Source organism: Petromyzon marinus, chromosome 59 (assembly GCF_048934315.1).
Source record: "Petromyzon marinus isolate PM22_M1 ecotype Great Lakes invasive population chromosome 59, UKy_Petmar_22M1.pri1.0, whole genome shotgun sequence".
Lineage (NCBI taxonomy): Eukaryota > Metazoa > Chordata > Hyperoartia > Petromyzontiformes > Petromyzontidae > Petromyzon > Petromyzon marinus.
In genome coordinates, this window is record NC_133725.1 from 9,348,915 (window position 1) to 9,374,260 (window position 25,346).

Below are 25,346 nucleotides of genomic sequence, written 5' to 3' on the forward strand. Positions count from 1 at the left end.
TTTCTACAACGCTCACCACTGATCCTCACCATGCTCTCCACCGCACTCCCCATGCTCACCACTTTGCGTGGTTGTTACATGGATATGATGGCGATTGTGTGATTGTAGTTTGAGTAGTTGTAGTGGTTGTGGAAGTTGTGGTTATAGTGGTTGTAGTGGTTGCAGTTATGGTTGTGGTGATTGATTGTTGTGGTTTTAGAGGTTGTGGGTGAAGTGGCTGTGGTCATTGTGGTAGTTGCATTTGCAGTTATTGTGGCGGTTGTGGTTGTATGTGTGGTGGTAGTGGTTGTGGTGTTGTAATGGTGATGTTGTTTTGTTTCTAGGCCTCCTGGGCATGGAGTTTTACATTTTACTCCTCTCCCCTCCTCATGGGCTTCATGTACCGCAGAGGTACCACCACCATAACCAACACACAGCCACGATGACATCCACTAACACCACCACGACATCCACCAACACTACCACGACATCCACCAACACCACCACATCCATCAATACCACAACCACCATAACATCCACCACAACCACCATGATATCCACCACAACCACCACAACATCCACTACAATCACACCACCACAACCACCACGACATCCACCACAACCACAATCACAACCAACACGATATCCACCACAACCACCACCACAACCAACACAACATCCATCACCACCACAACCACCACGAAATTCACCACAACCACCATCACAACCCCATGTGTGTCCACGTGGCTCCCCATGTGTCCCAGGTCTCTTACACTGGGACCGCACGGCCTCCTTCACCCAGATCCTGGGCTCCGTCATTCTGCTGCTGCTGGGGGTGACCTGCCTACGTGGTGTGCAGAGCTTACAACCACAACAACCACAACAAACACCACCACACACAGCTGTATCACTACACAGCCACACTACAGCATGGCTACACAACCACACTGTACAGTAACCACCACAACACAACGACACAACAATTGCATCACTACAAAAACAAATATCCCCTCATATGGGTCGTATGGTGGCGATGTTTACACATCGCACCAGATACTAATTTGAGGCCGAGTTCACCTAGGGGAGGCCCATTACCAGTTCAGGCAATCGTCATTGGTGTTGGCTGTGAGCGGGAATCAAGCTTGGGTCGGTGGGTTCGTAGCGCAGCCCACTGACCGATGCACCTACTCCTCCCAACTGCATAACTACACAATATTACATGCGACTTTATAACTACACAACTAACGCAACAACTGGCGAGATGTTAACTACCTCGCTTGGTATGCAGGAGGTTGTGGGTTCGATCCCGACCCTGACGCCTGTACATTTGGCCTATACATTCTGCATATTCTCTCTCTCTCTTTCTGTGGTTAGGTGGATTTTTCTCCGGGTCCTCCGATTTTTTCCCCTTCACAATTAGAACAACACTCGTTTAGAGTATTTGGCTGCTATACATTGCCACGTGATGATAAGCCACTTTGTTGAGCTATCATTTGTGATCGCCAGGTTGCTTCTGAAAAGGAGCTATATAGCTCAGTGGGCCTTACATGGTTAAAATATATTTTTTAAATAGTTCTAGATACACAAATATATAACTATACCAATAACAGATGACTACATAAGCATTACACAAAAACACAGCAGCAGCGGTTGGCTGGATAACATTTCCACTTGGTCTGGACAGCAAACACAACAATTATGACAACAACAACTACAACAATGACCATAGCTACTGCCACACAGCAATGAGCATTGACAACAAGCTCACAACACTCTGACTGCACAGCAGCACAACTACACAACCTGATTGCAACAGGAAATGCTACTGTCTGAGTACGTCTGTCTGTGTGTGTGTCTTTATAGGTGCTACTTTCTAACAGCAATTACCCTAACAGTCTGTTAACGCTATACGGGGGATCTTTTTCTTTTTGTCTATGCACACGTGCGAGTGTGCGTGTGTAGTTCTGTGTGTGTCTGTGCACCACTAAACAATGGAAAAATATATACGATGGAATAAATAAATATCAAACCAAGCTTGTGCCTGAGGCCCCGGGGGGACAGGCATCTATCACGTCTCCTGGCCAAACCCCATTTGGCGGAGCCAGGAGATTTAATCCTTACCCTTGGGGTTCCTCAAGAAACAGCAAAAAGCCACTGCGGGTGGCCATGTGGAATGTTCGAATGCTCACTGCGGAGGAGAGGCTGCCACTCCTCTGTCGGGAGCTGGATTATCACTGCCTGGATATCTGGTATTCAGGAGGTACGGTGGACCAGCTCTGGCTTCTGCCACCATGAGGGGTGTACAGCCCTCTACTTGGGGCAGGAGACTGCCAAACAACAGGGAGTGGCTCTTCTGAACAAAAGAATGAAGGTGGTGTGGGAGTGTGGCGGTGAAGTGTGGGTAGCTGTTATCCCCAGGCTACTTTGCGCTCGCCTTCCTATCAACCAGAGGCGAGGAGTGGTCGTCGTGGATACTTATATCCCCACCAAAGACGAACATCCGTGGAGGGATGCAGGCAAGTCGATGAGTCGGTTGCCTTCTATGACCTGTCACAGGTGCAGCTAAAGTGGCCGCTCGGGATAGAGTCATCTTATTGGGTGACTTTAATGATCGAGTTGGTAATAATGCTGGCACCTGGTCTGGAGTGATTGGAAGGCATGGACCAGATCAGCTCAATAAAAATGGTAGGAGGCTGCTCGATATTTGTGCAGCCCATGGGCTTGTAATTACCAACGCGCTGTTCCTGCATCAGTGCATCCATACAACATCATGGATGCATGCCGGGTCCAAGCAATAACATCTGCTGGACTATATAGTGACGGAACACTGGATGCAGGCCCATATCCTTGACACTAGGACCTACCGTGGAGCTGATCTGTCCACTGACCTTCGACTTGTCATCTGTAATTTGCGCCTGCCATTCTTCCACTCCGGTGGTGGGTGTACACCCAGGACTCCATTCAAACGCATAGTGGCCTGGTCTCAGCTAGCTGATGAAAGTTGCAGGCGAGAATTTCATCATCACTTGGTGCTGGGGTTGGCATCGTCCCCCAATCCTCCTGATGTTGAGGGGAAATGGGCGAGGTTTAGGACTGTGGCTCATGCAGCTGCAATGGTTGCCTTGGGTACACGGCCCAGACCTCCCCAGAGACCCTGGCTGACAGAGGTGTTCAGGCTGGCTGAGAAAAAGCGACGGGCCGATTCGCATTGTCTACAGCATCCCACATCAGAGAATGAGGAGGCTTACCGCAGCCTTTGCTCGGAGGTTCAGAGAGCCATGAGGCACTGCAAGGATTGAGTAGTGGTCGAGAGTTGCTGAGGAGATGGAATCTGCCTCAGTGGCCCGCGATCACAAATCCCTCTTTAATCCCATCAAAAAGTAACTTGCAGCGCCACACCTATTACCATTGTTAGGGGAAAGAATGGTGATCCAATCTCCGACCCCCAGGAACAGGTTTGCAAATTTTGCTGAGCATTTCTGTGAGGTCTTGGGGGAGGGGAAATCGCTCAGCCTAGAAAACATCATGGGGCAAAGTGGGGATGACCCTGCTGAGGCTGCGGTGCCTCAAATATCGGAAGACGTCACCCCCTGTGAGTGGCTGGCTGAGGTGCCATGTGTTGAGGAAGTACTGAAGGCGATCCATAGTCTAGAGACCAGGAAAAGCACCGGGCAAAGATTATTTCCCAAGTGAAATGCTGAGGGAGAGTAGCGTTTGTGCACATACTGCCCTACATCACATCATAACAACAGTCTGGACCACTGGACGGGGAACGCAGGACTGGAAGGATGCCCTGGTGGTCCCCCTCTTTAAGAAGGGGGACCGCACAGATTTGCTCCTCAGTGTGCCGGGAAAGGTCCTGGCAAGGATTATGCATCATTGCCTTGGCAGACACGCTGAGGAGAGGTTTGCGGAGCCCCAATGTGGTTTCAGGAAAGAGCGGTCCTGCATGGATGCCATATTTTCTGTCCGTCTGCTACAGCAGAGGTGCAGGGAATTACAACAAGACCTACATCTCTGCTTTATTAACCTGGTCAAGGCCTATGATACCATCAGTAGGCCTGGGCTCTTGGTTGTTCTTCATGCTTTCGGAGTCTCTGATTCTTTGCTCACAATCATTAAGGACTATCATGATGGTGAGCAGGCCCAGGTAAAACTACCTGGCTGGGAGTCGGAGCCATTCCCTGTACACCTTGGGGTGCGACAAGGATGTCCTCTGGCATCCACATTATTTAATATCTATTTCAACCACGTAGGTCGTGAAGCCTTCGATGGCTGTACCGGAGCAATTTCCATCTGGTACAGATATAATGGCAGGTTGATCGATGCCCGGGTGCGGTCAAGGGATGGCTCCCTATTGCTCAACCATGTTTTGTATGCCGATAATCTGGTCTTTGCTGCTCACTCAGAGGATGAGTTGGAGGTGCTGCTTCTAAACCTGGCGCGTGCCACTAATAGGTGGGGCCTTACCATCAGCCCCACCAAAACTAAGCACCTGTCTGGGTATTTTGTACCATCAGACACTCCACCCCCACAACTCCCAATTGGTGATTGGGCAGTTGTGGAGAGAGTGGAGAGTGTCCCATACCATGGCAGTGTGCTCATGATCGGCTCTGGTTTGACAGCAGAGGAATTAGTTGACAGCAGAGGAATTAGTTGAGTGGCATAGTTTCATCGGTTGCGTAATGCTGTGTGGGCGCTACCTGGTATGTCGCTCCACACGAAGCTTCAGGTCTTCTCGGCCACAGCCATGCCCTCCCTTCTCTACACTTGCGAAACGTGGACCCCCCTAATGGAATATCTTCGCCGGTTAGAAATATTTAGACCGGCCTGCCTGCGATCTATCCTGGCATTAACCAGGCTGGATTGTGTGAGGAGCTCACAAATTATTGAAAGATCTGGAAAAAGTCCCATCGGTGAGCTCCTCCGGCAGGCAAGGTTGCATTGGCTGGGTTGTGTAGACCGCATGCTCAGCCACTGCATGGTAGCAGCTTTTGTTCGGTCGGATAGAGGGGGCTAAATGGGCACGGCACGGGCTAGAGAAGAGATGGAGTGATGTGGTACAAGAGGATGTAGAGCTGAATGGACTTGCCGATGACTGGTATCAGTGGTGCCAAGATCGGCCTCTGTGGAGGAGGCTCGTGAAGGACGCTACTGGGCAGTTGGAGGCAGTCACCCTCCAACAACAATGGATGGGCAAAGGAGTGATGCTCACAACAACGAGCGGAGCGCCGGGTGGCAAAAGCAGAGCAATTTGGCACAGTAGGGGGCACAGGTGGTGCATCGGCCAGTCAGCTCAGTCACTCGACCTGTGACACTTGGGTCTGCCCCGTGACCTCATGCCAGCGGGCGTTCGACACTTCACGTCCTCAACGTGCACATTGCCTGGCACAATCGCCATGGTGATGTCACCGCCACTTAGTGGCGAATGGCGGTTGTTGTTGTTGTATGGTGTGAGTGTGATGAGGCTGAGTATGAGCTGGGGCTTTATAATACTGTGTGTAGCGAGATTGTAGGAGCAAGTGCTGTTAGCGAGTAGTAGCACCTGCGAAGGCTGGCATGGCACAAGAGGGTGGTGGGTGGCCAGCACCATGCCCGATCACTGTTGTCCTGCAGTTTGTTAAGGCTTTACGGGGGATCTTTTTCTTTGTCGCTTAAGGGACTGGTAACCCCTCCGACTTGGCACTATTTTTACCAAATACCACGGTGGAAATGCCCAACTCAGTTGATGCTGGAGGCTCCAGGGGTGCAGGCATTCATGATGCGTTCTTGGTGGAGCCAGACTGAACACCCTACCTACCCCTCTCCCCTCGAGGTTCCTCCAGAAAGGAAACCACTGTTTTGAAATGTCTGATATACGCTGTGTGCAATACAGGAGGGTCCGATGGACCAGTTCTGACTCTCATTCATGATGCAGGTGGAAAGTCCTCCACTCCGGACCAGGAAAATAGGGAGTGGCTCTTTCTTGATTTGAAGCTGTCGTGACTGCAGGAATCCATACTCTTTGGTTCTTGATATGCTAATCTCTCACAATACAATAGCCACTTCCACAGCCTCAGGCAGACCATCTCTAGCCCCGCCCTCTTTCCCTGAGGCTGCACCCATCTCAGGCCTATATAAGACCTTGTTCCAGTAGCTTCCTCTCTCACCTGAAGATGGTCGCTTGTGTTGTGATGGAAATATCGTGATCTATTAATAATTTTCTATCTACGTGACTTTACCGAAATAACCAAAGAGAATGGAGTGGCTCTTGTTCTGAGCAAGAGAATGAAGGGGGTGTGTGGGAGAGTGGAGGTGAGGGTGTTGGAAGCTGCTAGTTGTCCCAGGCTATTGTGGGCTCTCCTCCCCATCAACAGGAGGAGAGGGATGGTGGTAGTGGTGGCGGCTTATATCCTCACTGAAGATGACATCATTGGAGGGATTCAAGCAAGGCCGATAAGTTGGATGCCTTCTATGAACTCTTGTCCCACGTGCCAGCTAAGTGGCCTCTCTGGATAGAGGTATCCTCTTGGGTGACCTTAATGCCCAAGTGGGTCGATGTGCAGACAACCTGGTTTTGAGTGATTGGAAAGCATGGGCGAGATCAGCTCAATAACTACGATAAAAGGGGGAGTTGGAAGGCAATTGCCCACCAGCGACAATGGAGGGCAGAGAAGTGAAGCTCACAACAACCGGCAGTGCGCCGGGCAGCTAAAATTTGGCATGGTTGGTGCATCTGCCAGTCATCTTAGTCAACCCATGGCACCTGGGTCTGTCTCGTGACCTCCTGCCAGCAGCGAGCCTTCCACACTTCACGTGATGGCCTCAAATTGCACCGAGCCTGGCGCAAAGCGCCTGGTGACGCCCAGCGCCACCTGGTGGTGAGCGGCAGTTGTCATCTGTGTGTTCAGGTCTTGGTCGGTGGCAGAACCCGGAGTACCTGCAGTTCATCACCGTGCTGGAGCAGACCAAGCAGAGGAATGCCTTCGACAACAAGGTGATGGGCACTCTCGCACGCTCTCGAGACCTTTCAATTGACTCGTCATGAAGAAGGGCCGTTGCCCGCATCGTCATCCGTTGTATACAGTCTGTGTTCTCCTAAAACGTGGCGGTCGTGGTTGCCACATTGGCGAGATGTCAACTACCTCGCCTGGCATACAGGAGGTAGCGGGTTCGATCTTGACCCTGACGCCTGCTGTATATTTTGAGTTTGCGTGTTCTCCCCATGGTCGTGTGGATTTTACTCCAGGACCTCCGGTTTTTCCCTTCCACATTTAGAATCAACGTGCATTTAGAGTATTTGGCTTCTATACTTTTCCATATGGTAAGCAACTTTGTTGAGCTATTATTTGTGGCCAGGTCGCTTCTGAAAAAGAGCTATGTAGCTCAATGGACCTTAACCTGGTAAAAAACAATTTTTTAGATAGCTTATGGAAAAAAATCGCATAATATGTAATATAGGGTGGAAACTACAGTCCGTGATAACACGCGAGATGCGTACGTAGGCCGAACAAAGACTGAGTCACGTGAGTATCATTTAGAAGCATCCAGCGGCATCCCAATGCTTTGTGTGGTGATGCTACGCTGAGGTTGCCGTATATTACGACCGCTTATTTCTATTCACGTGGCATAGTTCGCTCAATCGCGTTATATGTATGTACAGTTATACCTCGGTATATGACCGCTTTGGAATACGTCGAATTTGGTACACGTCGTGTTTTGACGAGAAGAAATGTCTTGGGATACGACGTCTTGCTTGGGACACAACGTCTTGCTAGAACTTGTATGGGTCAGGATGAGTCACCGCGTACCCGCGTATACCCCGTTCACGACTGAAACAAAGCGCCGCTCCTCAGTCAACAAGCCGTAACAGTATTGTGTGGAATGACCAGACAATGTCACACTTCAGGAACATTCTTAGAAGAAGGCAAAAACAACTTCAGTTGGACAGGTTTTTAGTAAAACTCAAACCTGGTGAGCCTCAACCAGGTCCAAGTCAAGAAAAAAGACAGAAAAGAGAAAGAGAGAAAAAACCCAAGAATTTCAGCTTCCTGAAGTTTTAATGGATGGGGACTCTCCTTCCAAAAAATAACATCTCCTCCCCCACCTCACCACCATCCTCGTAGGCTATCAACTCCTCTCAGCAAGGTAAAGTGACGTTAAATTGTATTTTATTTCAATTTATTTTTATTTATGCATTTATTTTTGTGTATGTATGCATTTTAGTAATAAGTAGTGTCGACGTTATGTTATACAACCCCATTAATGTGTAGAGGTGTTAACTATGCACTGTTGGGTAACCTGCATTGCCACCAGGGCAGTGCAGCGTTACCTCTGGGTACAACGGTTGAGGTCAGACGAGGTGAAGTGGATCGTAGCCAAGGTTTGGTAAGAACCAATCAGACTATTCCACGTGGGAATGTGTGATTGCTTCTACCTGGCCACGAACGAGTATAAGAAGGGTGACCCAACAGAGCTCGGGGAATTCTCTCCCTACACGAAGACCGAAGCCCGGGCTGAAGACTAGCTACGACCCTGGACCAGCCTTCCAGCCCTTCTCAGGGCTAAGGCTCGGATACCCAGTGGTCAGGACCCACCGGGCCAACGGTGGGTCAGATAGCCTCCCCTAGGTCCAAGCCGGAGGACTCTAGAATAGCGGTAGACGTGTAAGTCCCGCCAAGTCTAGAGGACTCTAGAATAGCGGTAGACGTGTAAGTCCCGCCAAGTCCGGAGGCTGTACCTCCTTAGGCTAGGATAGCGGTAGACGTGTAAGTCCCGCCAAGTCCGGAGGCTGTACCTCCTTAGGGTATCGGGTGAGGGGACCGGATACCCCTCTGTGTGTGTTACGGACTGTATAAGGAAATAATTACAATAAACAGAGTGTGCCTCCTAAGAAGTTTACTCGTCTTTACAACACTAAAAATGTATAATATGCCATATAAAATATAATTTATTATACTCTGGAACGGATTATTTCCTTTCCCTTTATTTCTTATGGGAAAAATAAGTTTTTTGTTATACGTCATTTTCGGTATAAGTCCTATCTTCTGGAACGAATTAACGATGTATACCGAGGTGCCACTCTATGTTAAACTTATTTTGCAACGTACGTAGCCAACCGTGCTAATCAGAGGTGCGGGGGAAGGACAACAAACCAAAGACAAAAAGCAGTTGTAAAAAAATCAGTTTATCAATTTAGATGATGATTCAAAAGTGCACAGCTCCCAGTGGGTTCCTAATATCGGGAGGAAGAGCGTTCCAGACGGCCGCAGAAGCGCATCTGAAAACGCCGCGCGATGCGGTCTTTGTTCGATGGCTAGCCAGAAGCCACTGCTGCTGCGAGAATAACCGGAGTTTGCGTGATAATAAGTTATGTTTCTTGACGAGATCAGCAAATAAATATTCAATTCGCATCCACGTTCTAAAAAAAATGCGTTTTCCCCGTAATATACATTCGTCCCATTTTAGCAAATTCGCGTTGTTGAAAAGCACACGCTGGCGTTGCAGCCACATGCCCGCGGGTTTTTGGCGAGCGCCTTGAGTTGTGTTGCGAAAGCCTACGTGTTAAACTGCCTTGAGTTGTGTTGTTTGTGCGCCAATGCAGCAGCAGCAGTGGCAGCATCACCGCATGATACAGCGGAAGCTCCGTTATCCGGGCATCCACGGGGAATGGAGGGGGTTGCAGGTTCATCAAATATGCCGGTTATCCGAGAGTTATAAACTATAAACTAAACTATTTTAATTTTTCCAGGTAAGGCCCGCTGAGCTATATAGCTCTTTTTCAGAAGCGACCTGACCACTAATGATAACTCAACGAAGTGGCTTTTGTGGGAATTCAAAGCAGCCAAATACGCTAAACAAAGGGTGATGTTGATTTTAAATGTGGAGGGAAAAACCGGAGGACGCGACCACGGGGAAAACATGCAAACTCCAAATATACAGCAGGCGTCAGGGGTCGGGATCGAACCCACAAGCTCTTGTATACCAGGCAAGGTAGTTAACATCTCCTAGCCACCGTGGAGCCCAGAATGTACATACGCTGCTGGACAGAGCTAATGTATTAACTAATGTACATACATTATGTATGTTGATTTACTGTGAATAACCCAACTAATAACTTTTCTAAGTAGAAAAACTTTTCAAGAAAGAAACTAAGCCTACATTTGAACTGTGATATAAGAAATAACTAGCTTAACTACCCGGCTTCGCCCGGGACTTGAATTCACCACGGCCGGCCGCCTTTGTCTCCCCAATGGCGATGTTCACACATCACACCAGTTACGCGTTTGAGGCTGAGGCTGAGTCGACCTAGGGGAGGCCCAGGACCGGTTCAAATAATTGTCACCGGTGGTGGCCATGAGCGGGAATCGAACTCGGGTCGCCGGGTTCGTAGCGCAGCGCACGAATCGCTACACAGTCGCTGCCCCCCACACACACACACAGGATAAAGATCCCCCGTGTAGCCTGTGAGACTGTAGGGGGCAAGTGCTGTTAGCGAGCATCTATGAAGGCCGGCACGACACACGAGAGGGTGGGTGGCCAGCACCACGCCCGGCCGCCTTTGTCCCCTCAGTGGCGATGTTCACGCACCGCACCAGTTACTCGTTTGAGGCTGAGTCGACCTAGGAGAGGCCCAGGAGCGGTTGAAATGATCGTCACCGGTGGTGGCCGTGAGCGGGAATCGAATTCGGGTCGGCGCGTTCGTAGCGCAGCATAGCGCTAACCACTACACTACAATGCGTTAGGCTTCTACATGCGCGGGTCACATGACAGATTTGACGTCACAGGTCACTCGCCGTGCAAAAAATAGATGCATTATTGAGCCCCCCTCCCCCCCCCCCCAAAAAAAGTGTATTTTTATAATTTTTGCATGGTGTACAGTCTGGAAAGTACCCACATGGCAAATTTGCAGTTTGTTGCATGTCGGGAGGTATGCTAAACATTTTGAACAGTCACACATTCACAACTTTGCCTTTTTTATATATATATATGGAGATATACTCATTTACAGATGTACTGACCATTCTAAGTTGATTGCATAAAAAGCAGCAGGGCAGTTTAGAGTACAGTATACAGTAGTACAGTACTCTACGTACACTGCCAGCATCCTGAAGCTCCCGTTAACAACAACAACGTAACTACAAGATACCGGGTCGCTGTCGGTAATTTTTCCCCGGATATGGCGAAGGAAGATTTTGACTTGCCGTCTCTATGGAGACCATGCTGGTTAATAGAAACATTCTGGATGGTAAAAGTGTCGGATAAAACCAGGGAGCTTTTTGTTGTGATTTGTTGAATTTTGCAAGGAGACAGATAAACTTGGCAGCAGACAATTCTGAACCTGGGTGCCTTTCCACGTAGAGTTTTTATAGACTTTCCCCCTGGTTTGCAGAGTGTGAGTGAGCATGTGAGCTTCTGTGAATGTGTGGCGTTTGAGTAGAGATGGAGCTGATGTGATACAGGAGGATGCGGAGCTTTAGTGAACTTTCCCATGACCTGTACCCAGTGGTGTCAAGATCGGCCTCTGTGGAGGAGGAGGCTCATGGAGGACCCTGCTCGGCTAGTTGTAGGGCGGTCGCCCTCCAACAACAACAACAACAGAGGGCAGAGGAGGTTTTGACGATGGTATGTGATGATGGTGACCATTAGAATGATGTTGATGGTATTTTGTAAAACAGTTGCTGAGTGTTTTACCAAAGGGCCCAAAACATCCAGCGACCTGTAACAAACATCACTCTCAGCGTTGTGATGGATAGCCATGTGTGTGTCTGATGCTGCAGAAACTGCTGGCGCGCTACGATTTTGAGTTCTCCGCTTGGCCCGTCGACTTCTCCTGGAACGAGGGCAGCGAAAAGTGAGTGGCACGCACACAGAGATTACCCGTGTCGCCTTCAACAAGCTGCACACAGCCACACACACACACGGCTACATACCACTACATACACACAGCTACACACAGCTACATAAAGCTACACACACAGCTACACACACGGCTACACAGAGATACACACAGAGCGACATAAAGCTACACACACGGCTACACAGAGATACACACACGGATACACATATAACGACACAGATACACACAGCTACACACACGGATACACACACAGATACACTGAGATACACAAAGGTAGACGGAGATACACACACAGCTGCACACAGCTACACAGACACACACACGACTGTTGGGGCAATTGGTGTTAGAAAGTAGCATCTATGAAGGCAGGTATGGCACACAAGGGGGTGGGTGGCCAGCACCAGCCCGGCTTGAGGCCGAGTCAACCTAGGGGAGACCCACGGCCAGCTCAGATAAAGTTTCCAACGGCCGTTAGCCATGGCCAGGAATCGAACCTCGGGATGTTGGGTTCGTCTTGCATGCCCTAACCGTTCTGCCACCGCTCCCCATACAAAGACAAATATTTCCAGTACAGACATATTAGGCTGTTGGGGCAAGTGCTGTTAGTGAGTAACACCTATGGAGGCCGGCACGGCACACAAGGGGGTGGGTGACCAGCACCATGCCCGGCTGCCTTTGTCTCCCCAGTGGTGATGTTTACCATGCCACACCAGGTAATCATTTGAGGCCGAGTCGACCTAGGGGATGCCCAGCACCTGTTAAGATAATCGTCATTCGTCTTGGCCGTGAGCGGTAATTGAACCCAGGTCGCCCCCACACACACAGTGAGAACATCCCAACCTGAACACTGATGAACACACAAAAAACAAAGATCTCCCCCTGCCATATTGAGTGCATGAGAGAGACTCCGATGGGGAGCGCAGCACTTCCTCCAATCTCATCTCCTGCTAGAACACACTCCCAAATACAGTGCATAATACAGTCTGTTCTCCCTTAACGCGTTTTGACAACATCAATTGTATATCATGCAATCTAGCGAACGGATCTACGTCATAGCGCGACTAAAAATAAGCGCTTGTACGGCTGCTTCAGCGAAGCATTGTTACGTAAGGCATTGGGATGCTGCTGGATGCTTTTAGATGCTACCCACGCGCCTCAGTCTTTGTTCAGCTTGCATACACATCTGATGCGTTATCGTGGACTGTGCTTTACCCCCTATATTATATATTAATTATTATAACGCGATTTTTCCATAACGGGGCGTTCTTTAGGAACGCACTACCGCCACGTTATAGGAGAACAGCCTGCGCTTTCTGATGTTATCGTAAATTTTTACTTTTTATTTATGAATGAATGTTCACCATGTGTTTTATTATTACCGCTATTAGTGATACGCCAATGAGGCTCTCGTACATTGCTCATCTGAAAGAAATAAACTCTGTTGGGGACGCATCCCCATTACTACTCTACGGGACATCTGCCAAAAAAATTACCAAGCTGCAGCGTTTACAAAATTCCCTGGTACGTGTCGTGACGGATACTGCAAGATCTGACCGTGTCTAACCAGTACCCGAATACATTGAGGTCGCACTCATTGCACACAGAGTGCTTGCCACAAATGAACCACGATACCTTGCTGATATCATCAAGGAACATAAACCATCATCACGTGAACTCCGGTCATCCTCGCAGCGGCTTTTGGCTTACCATCGAACAAAGATGGTCACCGCATCACGCGGCGCTTTCAGATGCACTTCTGGGGCCCTCTGGAACGCTCTTCTGATATTTGGAAGCCACTGGTAGCTATGCACTTTTAAATTATCCAGATTGATTAACTCATTTCTTTATAATTTATTGTTGTGCTTAGTTTGTTGTTCTTCCCCCGCACCTCTGATTATCATGGTTGGCTACATACGGCGCGAAAGGAATTCAACATATACACATGTAGTGACATAGCGCTGACTGTTGTACAGCAGTTGCAACTGCAGGTGGGCACTTAGTGCACACGCCGTTGAGGATATGCGCGGGTGTGCCGGCAGGACAAAGGAACTTAGGCATGGGTCACGGTAGATCCCGTGGGGAAGCCCTGGAACCTTCTGGTGGGTTCGAGAAAGGAGGCATGGCTAGGGCGGAGCCAAGCCCCGCCGAGGGGAATATAAGCAGCGGAGAGCGAGAGCTCCAGGCTGCCGGTTCTGGGATTGGACTCGTCAAGTCGTCACTGGCGTCGCTGCAACGCGGACAGGGTCGTGTCTGGGCCGGGTCGTGCGGCAGCGTGGTCGTGAGATGGGGCCCGAGTGGTGGCGTGAACTCAACAACAAAAAGGGAGGATGCTGCCCCCTGCGACTACCTCGTCTCCGACTGAGTGTGGGTGCGACACACACCACCCGCACGCACACACAAGCCTCGAGCAAGAAGGAAGAAGAGACCTATGACACTACATTTGGTGTCAGAAGTGGAGTATTAAAGAACCTACCTGTAGTGTCGTCAGGACGAGGACGGCAAGACGGTCTTTCCTCTGACAGCCCCGGGACCCGTGATCCAGGTTACGAAGCCCATGGCTGCTGGGCAGCGGAGGAGCCGCCGCGGATTGGTGGGACAGCTGCCACGCAAAATTTTCGGGGTGAGCGGCTATGCATCCACGAGGGGAGAGCGGCTGGACGTCGATGGCGGGAGTGGCTACGCAAGGAGGCGAGAGTGGCTTCGCCTCTACGGAGAAAGAGTTTCTGGGCGTCGACAGGGAGAGAGCGGCCGAGCGTCGACAGCGAGAGTGGCTACGCCAGGTGGCGGGAGCGGGTGAGCGTCGACGGGGAGAGAGGCTGCACGTCCACGGAGAGAGAGAACGGGGGCTGTACGTCGTCAGAGAAGAGAGCGGGAGCTGCACATCGACGGGGAGATTTTCCCGTGGTCAGACGCCGACCAAGCAGCATGGCGGAGGACTGCCATGTGGAGAGGGGCGCGGGCCGGCACGAGGCACGTACCCCAGGGGACGGCGCGGAGGAGAGCGGGGAAAATCAGGTGGAAGCTTCCGTCGGAGCGGGAGCAAGGGGCTCCGGATGGTGGACCGCGCACATGGTGGGCTCCATTTTGTCGCTGGAGGAACTCTCGTGGCCGGCAGGCGCCATTTTGAGGCGAGCGTGGGAGCGCACGGAGGAGGTGCGAATAGTGATGCAGCTGCAAGAGGTTGCTCCTGATCTGGCACGGGAGGCTCGCACAAGATTCCTCCAGAGGGAGCGGATGGAGGATGAGATGCCCTATGCCTTTTGGGCAGCACTGCTGGTGCTGGGACGTGAGGCATACCCACTCGTGGGTGAGGGGGCGCTCGATCTTTGAGTGGCGGAGAGGCTGTGGGAGCTGGGAAGAAAATTGACCGTTGCCCTGCCCTCCGCCGTCGGCACAGAAATTTCATTCTCAACAGGGGCCAGGGAGATACAGGTCTTCGAGGAGAAACAGCAGCAGGCAAGGTGGGAGGCTACAAGATATAGTGGCGGCGGTGGGGGGCCGGGGGGCTCAAGCAACAACGCCCCCGTGGGAGGACCCACGGCAAGGACAGCTCCCTTATCCTTGGGGACCCATACCCAAGTGCTTCATGTGTGGTTGGTCGGGCCACACTGCTGCGGAGTGTCGGGGTGACGAATAACCACCTGCAAAGTCACTCGTGCTCGCTGGGCTGTTGGCATAGTCAACTCAAGCCCTGCTGGACCGGGTCTCTGAGGCCTACCGAAACCGCCAAGTGCGAGGTCTCGGGGACTGGATCCAAGCGGGCGCTGCCGGGTGGTGAGGGGCCACGCCCTTTGAGCCCGGGACTCCGTCTTCATCATCTCTTGGCCCTCTGGGTTCCGGAGGTGCAGGACCCCGCTGAGATGGAGGTGACCGGCGCCATGGACCAGATCACGTGAGCTATGTCCCCGAATGGGGGGACTCTCCCTTGCACTGAGAGGGGATCCGAGGGTGAGGGTGTGTTGGGGCTAAGGGCCTGGGTTAAAGGGAAATTGAGGTGGTGAGTCAGTCGCGGGGGGTTTCGCCGATTCGCGGATGGGGGGCGCCGCGTTGTGTGTGGGGTGTCGCCAATTCGCGGATGGGGGGCCTGTGGGAGATTTGCCGATTCGCGAGTTCGGGGGCGTTTCGTTGAGTGTTGGTTTGTTATCGAGGGGGCACCGGGGAGCAGAGAGATGTGTTGTTGATTGCGGGGGATGCTGCGGTTGTAACGGAATTGTGGGGAAGTTAGTTTATTTATTTTTTCTCTTTGATGGTCCTCGCATTAAGGGAGTTACCCTGCCTGCCTACCGGTTGCTGCTGCTGTATTGACAGCCGAGACGGCTGTTTTTTTTTACGGAGGTGGGGGGGGGGTGTGATGTAGTGACATAGCGCTGATTGTTGTACAGCAGCTGCAACTGCAGGTGGGCACTTAGTGCACACGGCGTTGAGCATATGTCCCGGCAGGGCGGAGGAACTGGGACAAGGGTGACGGTAGACCTCGTGGGGAAGCCCCTGGAACCCTCTGGAGGGTTCGAGAAAGGAGGCGCAGCTAGGACGGAGCCAAGCTCCGCCGAGGGGAATATAAGCAGCGGAGAGCGAGAATTTCAGGCTGTCGGTTCTGGAATTGGACTCGTCACATCGTCGCTGTCGTTATCACCACCTTCGTTGCTGCCTCCTTCGCCTGATCATTGTGCGGCCGGACAGTAGTTGGCTGTCCCAGTCAACGCCGTCGGTGCAACGCAGACAGGGTTGTATCTGGGCCGGGTCGTGCGGCAACTTGGTTGTGAGAGAAAGGGGGCCCGAGTGGTGGCGTGAACTCAACAACAATTAAAGGGGAGGGGACGGTGCTTCCTACGACGACCTCGTCTCCGACTGTGTGTGTGCGACACACGCCACCCGCACACACACACACAAGCCTCGAGGAAGAAGAAACCTACGACACATACATACACAATGGTGTATTGACCACTTTTGGCGCCAATTCCATGAGCGGTCAATTCTCCAGGAGCAACGCATCTTGAAGAGGGATAATCGAGCTCTGCCTGTACTCATTAGAGGTTGAGTTGACCGAGCGGAGGCCAGAGTGATGATGATGCTGTTGATTTTACAGGTTTTTTTTGGGTTAGATCGTGTAAATATAAATGTGTCATTAAACCCGCCACCACCCGACACAGCCAATTAAACATAACATGTCAATTCGTTACTAGTACAGCACACCGGTGTGTTGGAGAGCAGATCCGCAACATTTACAATTTGAGTTCCGACGTTTCGCCAGTAATTACAACTAGCTTCATCAGCCGACAGCCAGATTTATGGAGAAGTCTTCCTGTGACTTGTGAGCCCTTCACATGCAAAGGGGGGGATTAATCAGTGCATATAAATTACAATGGGTATTCATTACCGGTTGCGTTATTCATATGGTTATTGCGATCTAACCCAAAAACCTTTATTATGAATAATACTGGTCGCGAAAGTCTACATGTCAAACTCGTTATCAACACACATTATGCATGCACATTGTTCTTGTACCTCCTGTCGTTTGTGTGCAGTAAAATAGCAGCACCCGTTATGTCTGCGCACAGGTAACCCCCTAGATGTATGGTGACCTATATAGGCATCCATTTAAACAATGTATTATTTGATTATTCGCTTCCAAGCAGCAGTAAGCCTGTAGCTATACGAATGGTTATCATGATTTATTTCTCTCAAATTCGATAGATTTTCTAAATAGTCTTGGGCAGTAGTAACTAGTTTTGCACAGAACTTCAACATTGTAAAAATAAATTGAGTATCCTTTTTGGCACTCCTGACAGTTGTATTTGGGAGTATTTAATATTTTTTTGGTGTTCGTTTAGTCTCAATGCTGATCATTTGTCCTGTCTGCCAAACATAGCATTTGCCACGAGCAATTAACCCGGTACGTGCATTATGTTGATAGCTTCGGTAATATACATCTTTAGTACCAGATATTAGTTTCTGTATTTCATGTACTGTGCCAAATCTCACTCGAATGTTTTGTTTTTCAAAAAATCTGGCTAGTTTGTCAGTTACTCCTGCAGTGTATGGTATTTTAATATGATGTTGGTGATGTTTTTAGTCTTGTTGGTGGTATTGTTGGTGATGTTGATGTTGGGAGAATCGTACCCTGGCCACCCGGGTTCGATTCCCGCTCACGGCCAACACCAGTGAAGATTATCTGAAACAGTCCTGGGTCTCCCCTAGGTCGACTCAGCCTCAAATTAGTACCTGGTGCGATGGGTAAACATTGTCACTTGGGAGACAAAGGTGGCCGGGCGTGGTGTTGGCCACCCACCTCCATGTGCTGTGCCAGCCTTTATAGGTGCTCGCTAACAGCACTTGCCTCAACAGTCTGTTCAGGCAATGCGGGGGATCTTTGTTGCGTGTGTGTAGGGGTGCCACGCGTGGGCCCGGGGCTCCACTCCTCAGCTCCGCCGATGCACCGCGTCCACGCGGAGGCCTGGCCTGGATACGCAAGCTTCCCTGCCAGATGATCAGGTGACAGTGAGGCCTGTGTGTGTGTGTCGCTTTGTGTCGCTTTGTGTGTGTGTAGCTGTGTGTGTAGCTTTGTGTGTGTAGCTGTGTGTGTAGGTTTGTGTGTGTAGCTGTATGTAGTTGTGTGTAGCTCTATCCAGTTGTGTGTAGCTGTGTGTAGCTCTCTGTTTGTGTAGTTGTATACAGCTACACACACACACATATACACACGGTGGGCAGACACCTCCTGTTCCCGTGCTGTGTGTTTGTAGCTGTATGTGTGTAGCTGTATGTGTAGCTGTGTGTGTGTAGCTGTGCATGTAGCGTTTGTGTCTCCTTGTCCTCGTGTGTAGCTACATGCTGGCACACACGTTGGGCCGGCGCCTCGTGTTCCCGGGCTCCGTGTCGCTGTTGCAGAAGATGGTGGCACCCCAGCTTCTGCAGGGACGAGCCAAGCTCATAGAGGAGGTAACTCTCACATGCACACGTGTGCACACAGACGCACAAAACAACCGCCGTTCGCCACTAAGTGACGTCATCAAGGCGCTTTAGCCAGGCTATATATGCACTTTACAGTCATGTGAAGTGTTGAACACCCTCTGGCAGGAGGTCACGGGACAGACCCTGGCCCATGGGTTGACAGTCAGACTGAGATGATTGGCCACTGCACCGCCTGTGCCCCCTACTGTGCTATCTTGCTGTGTATTAGCCGCCCAGCACTCCGCTCGTTGTTGAGCGTCGCTCCTCTGCCCTTTGTTGCTGCCTCCAACTACCCAGTAGCGTCCTTCACGAGCCTCCTCCACCGAGGCCGATGTTGAAACCGCTGGTACCAGTTATTGACAAGTCCACTCGGCTCCATATCCTCTCGCACTCCATCTCTTCTCTAACCCATGCCGCGCTCGTTTAGCCCGCTCTATCCGGCTGAACAAAAGCTGTTTAGGTATACGTTGGCTGGGAATGCGGTTACATGACCCAGACAAGCAGCCTTGCCTGCTAGAGGAGCTCACCGATGGGACTGTGTCCAGATCTTTTGAGGATTTGTGAGTGCCTCGCACATTCCAGCCTGGATCGTAGGCAGGCTAGCCTGAGTGTTTCTATCTGGCACAGATGTTCCATTAGTGGGGTCCACGTTTTGCAAGCATAGAGAAGGTTGGGCATGACCGTGGCCGAGAAGACCCGAAGCTTCTTGTGGAGTGACAGACCAGGTAACTCCCACACAGCATTACGCAGCTTACGAAAATATAATGCCGCTTGTCTGATTCGGAGTGAGACCTCTCCTGTCAAACCGGAGCTGGGCATAAAGGGACACCATCCAGGTATGGAACACTTTCCACTCTCTCCACAACCGCCCCATCATCAATGGGGAGTTGAGGGGGTGGAGTGTCCGATGGCACAAAATACCCAGGCAGGTGCTTAGTTTTGGTGGTGCTGATGGGAACGCCACACTGCTTAGTGGCATGCTCTTCCTCTTAGTGAGCAGCAATCGCCAGATCATCAGCATATATTACATGGTTGACCAAGAGAGAGCCATCCCATACCCAGGCACCGATCAGCCTCACATTGTACCCGTACCAGATGGAGATTCCACCAGTACAGACATGGAGAGCTTCTCAAACTGCGTGGTCAAAGATGATGTTAAATAATGTGGGAGCCAGAGGACATCCCTATCGCACCGCAAGGTGAACATGGAATGGCTGTAACTCCCGGCCATGTAGCTTTACCCAGGCCCGCCCACCATCCATGAAGGTCCTTAATGATTTTGAGCATAGAGTCGGGGACTCCAAAAACATGAAGAACACAACCCACAGCCCAGGCCTATTGATGGTATTATATGCCTTGATCAGGTCAATATAGGAAAAGCCCACGACCGGTTCAGATAATCATCACGGGTGTTGAATGTGAGCGGCAATCGAACTCTGGTCGCCAGGTTCATAGCGCTGTGCGCTCACCGCTGCACTGCCGCTCCCCACACACTCACGCACATGTTCACACACACACGCGCAGACTTGCGCGTGCTGTATTGCAATCCCTCTTGACCGCTGCCCTGTGACCCCGCGTGTGTGTGTTCAGCACCAGGGCCAGCGCGCGTGTCTCCTGGCCCAGGATGGGAATCGCATCGACACGGTGTTCATTGACCGTCGCAGGCAGGGTAGCAACCACGCTCGCACGCTGGTGAGTGCTGCCCCCCTCTCACTCACTCACAGGGCAGCAGCCACGTTCACACGCTGGTGAATGCTGCCCCCCTCTCACTCACTCATAGACAGCACGACACTCGCTGGTAGGTGCTGCCCTCCCTCTCACTCACAGGCGGCTGGGCGTGGTGCTGGCCACCCACCCCCTTGTGTGTCCCAGTTCCGGCCTTCATAGGCACTGCTTCTACTCGCAGCACTTGCCCCAACAGTCGGTTGAAGGTTACACGGGTAATCTTTGTCTGTGTGTGTGTGTGCTCAGGTCGTCTGCAGCGAAGGGAACGCTGGATTCTACGAGCTGGGAGTCATGGCTACGCCACTGGAAGGTGTTGTAACACGCAGTCCAACAAACACAAAGCATGCCAACACAGCAAGATTCCACGGCAATAACTCCACACTACCAGCACGCACACCGCCCACACAGCCTCGACACAGGGGTGGCCTGCGTTAAACTTGTATTGAGTGTCGAAAAGTCGGATTTGTATCCAGCAAAAAGCTCCGTTATCCGCCTCACATAGACAAAGATGCCCCACGTAGCCTTAACACACTGTTGCGGCAAGTGCTGTCTCTGTACTGTATAAACTCAATGTTAGAAAGGCGCCCAGGGTCAGGATTCGAACCTGTACGTACGCCGCTTGCTGTGCAAGGCCACGAGTGACTCCACTGTGCCCGTCTCCAGAATTGAACAAATCACAGCAAAAAGCTTCCCGGTTTTATCCGGCACTTTGACCATCCGGAATGTTTCCATTAGCCGGCATTGGTCCCCATAGAGACGGCAAGACACATTTTTCCTTCGCTGTAACCGGAAAAATACATTCGCAGCCACCCGGAATCTTGCTGTGCCGTGCGCTTCTCGTAGATCCGTTGTTGTTAACGGGAGCTTCAGGAAGCTGGCAGTGTATACGTACAGTATGGTACTACTGTACTATAAACTGCCCTGCTGATTTTTCTACAATCAACTTAGAATGGTGTCTACAACTGGCTGGTCAGTACCGGCTGTAAAATAGTTTCTCATTTCTTATATCATAGTAAAAAATGTAGACTTAGTTTTTTTGTTAAAAAGTTGTACTTACAGTTTGTTCTCCTATAACGCCTGGTGTTTTCATAATGCGAATTTGATACAACGCGATGAATGTGCTAGGGAACACGTTTTTTATCATACGGATGCAAATAGGATATAACGCGATTGAGTGCACGAGTAGTAATAAGCGGTTGTACGGCTGCCTCGGCATAGCATCATCACACTAGGCGGGATGCTGCTGGATGCTTGTTGATGTTACCCACATGCCTCGGTCTTTGGTTTGCTTACGTACGCATCTCACGTGTTATCACGGACGGTGATTTTTTTTCCATAACGTGGTGTTCATATTCTTTGGGTCTTTTGGTAAAGTCGCGTAGATAGGTTCAAAGAAAGTCGTCGTAGGTTTTTGTTATTTTCTTTGAACCTATCGACGTGACTTTACCGAAAGACCCAAGGAATATGAATTCCTGCAGTCACGAAAGCTTTAAGTCAACGTGGTGTACTTCAGGTACACAACTACTACCGCGTAAGACTCTCAGATAACCGGAATATTTTATTAACCGGAACCCTCCATTCCCCATGGATGCCCGGATAAGACCTTTTGCTCTACTTCTTATTTCATGACGTGCTTACCTTTTTTGGGGCGCCACGGTGGCGAGATGTTAACTCCTTCGCTTGGTATGCAGGAGTGCATGGGTTCTATCCCGATCCTGACGCCTGCCGTATGATTGGAGTTTGGGTGTCTTTCTCTCCCCATGGTTGTGTGGATTTTTCTCCGGGTCCTCCGGTTTTTCCCCTCTACATTTAGAATCAACGTCAATGCATTTAGAGAGTACGATGATAAGGCACTTCATTAGCTATCATTACGTGTGGCGAGGTCGCTTCTGAAAAATAAATATAGTTTAAATAGCTTATAGTGTATCTCTATTTTGCACCGCTACTAGACATCTGTGAAAAAGAGTTTAAATAGCTTATAGTGTATCTCTCTTTTGCACCGCTACTAGACATCTGTGAAAAAGAGTTTAAATAGCTCATAGTGTATCTCTCTTTTGCACCGCTACTAGACATCTGTGAAAAAGAGTTTAAATAGCTCATAGTGTATCTCTATTTTGCACCGCTACTAGACATCTGTGAAAAAGAGTTTAAATAGCTTATAGTGTATCTCTCTTTTGCACCGCTACTAGACATCTGTGAAAAAGAGTTTAAATAGCTCATAGTGTATCTCTCTTTTGCACCGCTACTAGACATCTGTGAAAAACAGCTCCAGAGCTCATCGGATGCCTCCTCCAGTCTAAATGAAGATTCTTGATTCCGATCCGTAAATATTCTAATCCTGAAACGTAATGGAAACAGTTCAAGACGGCCCTAGGCCAGGATTCGAAATTAAAACGAAACTAATATTTTACCAGGTAAGGCCCACTGAGATATATAGCTCTTTTTCAGAAGCGATCTTGCCACATGTAATAACACCTCAATGAAGCAGCTTACTACGTGGAAAAGTATAGCAGCCAAATACTCTAAATGCACGTTGATTCTAAATGTGGAAGGGAAAAACCGGAGGACCTGGAGTAAAATCCAATCGGTGAGGCCCGAAGCCACGACCTCCTGTATACCAGGCGAGGGAGTTAACATCTCTGAGCCACCTTGGTGCCCCCATATTCATACGGCAGGGACGAGTCATCCTGTAGGAACAAAACCGCTGCTGTTGGTTGGTGTCAGCCCATGTGGAGGATCCCCTCTTTGTTTTGCAGCTGGATACTCCGTGCTGGGATGGAACCACCCCGGATTCGCAGGCAGCACGGTGAGCCGAGCAGTCCCCCTGAACTCCCACCCCTCTTGACTCCACACACCCCTCTGTCCCCTTCTTCCCTTCTCAGCATCCTCGTAGTAGTGATGGTGGTGGCGGTGGTGGTGGTGGTGGTGGCGGTGATGGTGCTAATGTAGATGGTGGGAAGCGGTGGCGTAGTGACTAGCGCGCTGCGCTATGAACCCGGTGACCCAGGTTTGATTCTCGCTCAAGGCCAATATCAGTGACGAATATCTGAACTAGGCCCGGGCTTCCCCGAGATCGACGCAGCCTGAAATGAATACCTGGTGCGATATGTAAACATCGTCACTTGGGAGACTAAGGCGGCCGGGTGTGGTGTTGGCCACCCACCATCTCACGTGTCCTGCTGGCCTTCATAGGCGGTGGTCTTGGTGGTGTTGGTGGTGATGGTGGTCTTGGTTGTGTTGGTACTGGTGGTAGCGGCGGCGGTGCTGGTGGTGGTTGTTAGTGGTGTTAGTGGTGCTCCTGGTGGCGGGTGCTGTTGGTGGTAGTGGTGACGGTGTTGACGATGTTGGTGGTGGTGCTGCTGATGTTGTTGGTGGTGATGATATTGGTGGTGGTGATGATGATGGTGGCGGCGTTGGCTGTGGTGGGGCGGTGGTGTGGGTGCTGCTGTCGGTGGTGCTGCTGGCGGTGGTGTTGGTGGCGGTGGCGTTAGCGGTGCTGGTGGTGGTGTTAGTGGTGCTGGTGGTAGTGTCAGTGGTGGTGGTGGTGGTAGTGGCGCTGGTGGTCCTGGTGGTGTTGCTGGCCTGGCACAGGGGTCGTGGGGATGTCACCATCACTTAGTGGCGAATGGCGGGTATTGGTGGTGTTGCTGGCGGTAATGATAGTGGTGTGAGTGGTGCTGCTGGTGTTGGTGGCGGTGTTGATAGTGGTGCTGGCGGTGTTAGTGCTGGTGGTGATGGTCTCATGCGGTGGTGCTGCCACGTGGTGCGGTGTAGGGCGTTCCATTCCCGCAGGCCGAAGCCAACGCAATGGACGTGGTGATGCAGTATGCGACGGAGCGCCTCGGCTTCCAGCCAACACAGATCGTACTCTACGCCTGGTCCATCGGAGGCTTCCCTGGTCAGCACACAGACACACACAGACGTACATACGCACAGACACATACACACAGACCGACAAAGATCCCCCGTATAGCCTTAACAGACTTTTGGGGCAAGTGCTAGCGAAGGATGGCGCGGCACACGAGAGGGGGTGGGTGGCCAGCACCACGCCCGGCCGCCTTTGTCTCCCCAGAGGCAATGGTTTTACACATTGCACCAGGTACTCATTTGAGGCTGAGTCGATCTAGGGGAGGCCCAGGAACCGGTTCAGATAATCGTCACTCGTGTTGGCCTTGAGCGGGAATCGATCTCGGGTCGCCAGGTTCGTTGCCCAGCGCGCTAACCGATACACCACCTGGTCAGCACAGACACGCACACACAGACACGTACACAAAGACACACAGACACACAGACACGTACACACAGACACGTACACACAGACACGTACGCACAGACACACATACCAATACTAATACAATAAGTCCCTAGGTTGCGGAAGACCCGACTTACGGAAATCCGACCTTACGGAAATGCTCCCATGAATCCTGTTCACCTAAATGTCGGAAATTTGCGGAAATGTTTGCATTAGTTACGGAAGTGAAAATAGTGCAGTGCGGTGAGAAATACTGCGCAGCGAAGCGTGAGGCGGCCAGCATCTTTCCCAATGCGGTGGTGTATAGCCACTCTGCATCACATAATTTTTAGTTTTCTACGCGTCTAATTATCTTTTTTCCCCATATTTTACTTGCTAGTTTTCTTAATTTTAAGTTTATTTAATTAGTTATTCACTTTATGTACTTTATTTGACACAATTACACTTCGATTGCTTACGGTCTCAGCGAACAGAGATTGGAGAAGTCTCGGCGTAGCCCAATGCATGATAAACGAACATTCGGAAGCGACTGCTTTCTGTTAACAGTTAATGTAAAAATGTTTTGTGGTATTCATAAACAATTTGATACAGTACATGTTCCAT

At 50.7% G+C, this 25,346-nt stretch overlaps 1 protein-coding gene across 1 annotated transcript in view; it reads left to right on the plus strand.

Annotated features, from left to right (window-relative positions):
- The window catches only part of LOC116955432 (phosphatidylserine lipase ABHD16A), a 71,880-nt gene that overhangs the window by 5,797 nt on the left and 40,737 nt on the right, over nt 1-25,346 (plus strand). The window contains exons 3-12 of the mRNA XM_032976508.2: nt 324-390; nt 744-830; nt 6,870-6,955; nt 11,739-11,812; nt 18,206-18,310; nt 18,640-18,754; nt 20,357-20,458; nt 20,738-20,801; nt 23,248-23,297; nt 24,266-24,389. Coding sequence (XP_032832399.2) covers nt 324-390; nt 744-830; nt 6,870-6,955; nt 11,739-11,812; nt 18,206-18,310; nt 18,640-18,754; nt 20,357-20,458; nt 20,738-20,801; nt 23,248-23,297; nt 24,266-24,389 — 874 coding nt within the window. The remainder of the gene's footprint in view (nt 1-323; nt 391-743; nt 831-6,869; nt 6,956-11,738; nt 11,813-18,205; nt 18,311-18,639; nt 18,755-20,356; nt 20,459-20,737; nt 20,802-23,247; nt 23,298-24,265; nt 24,390-25,346) is intronic.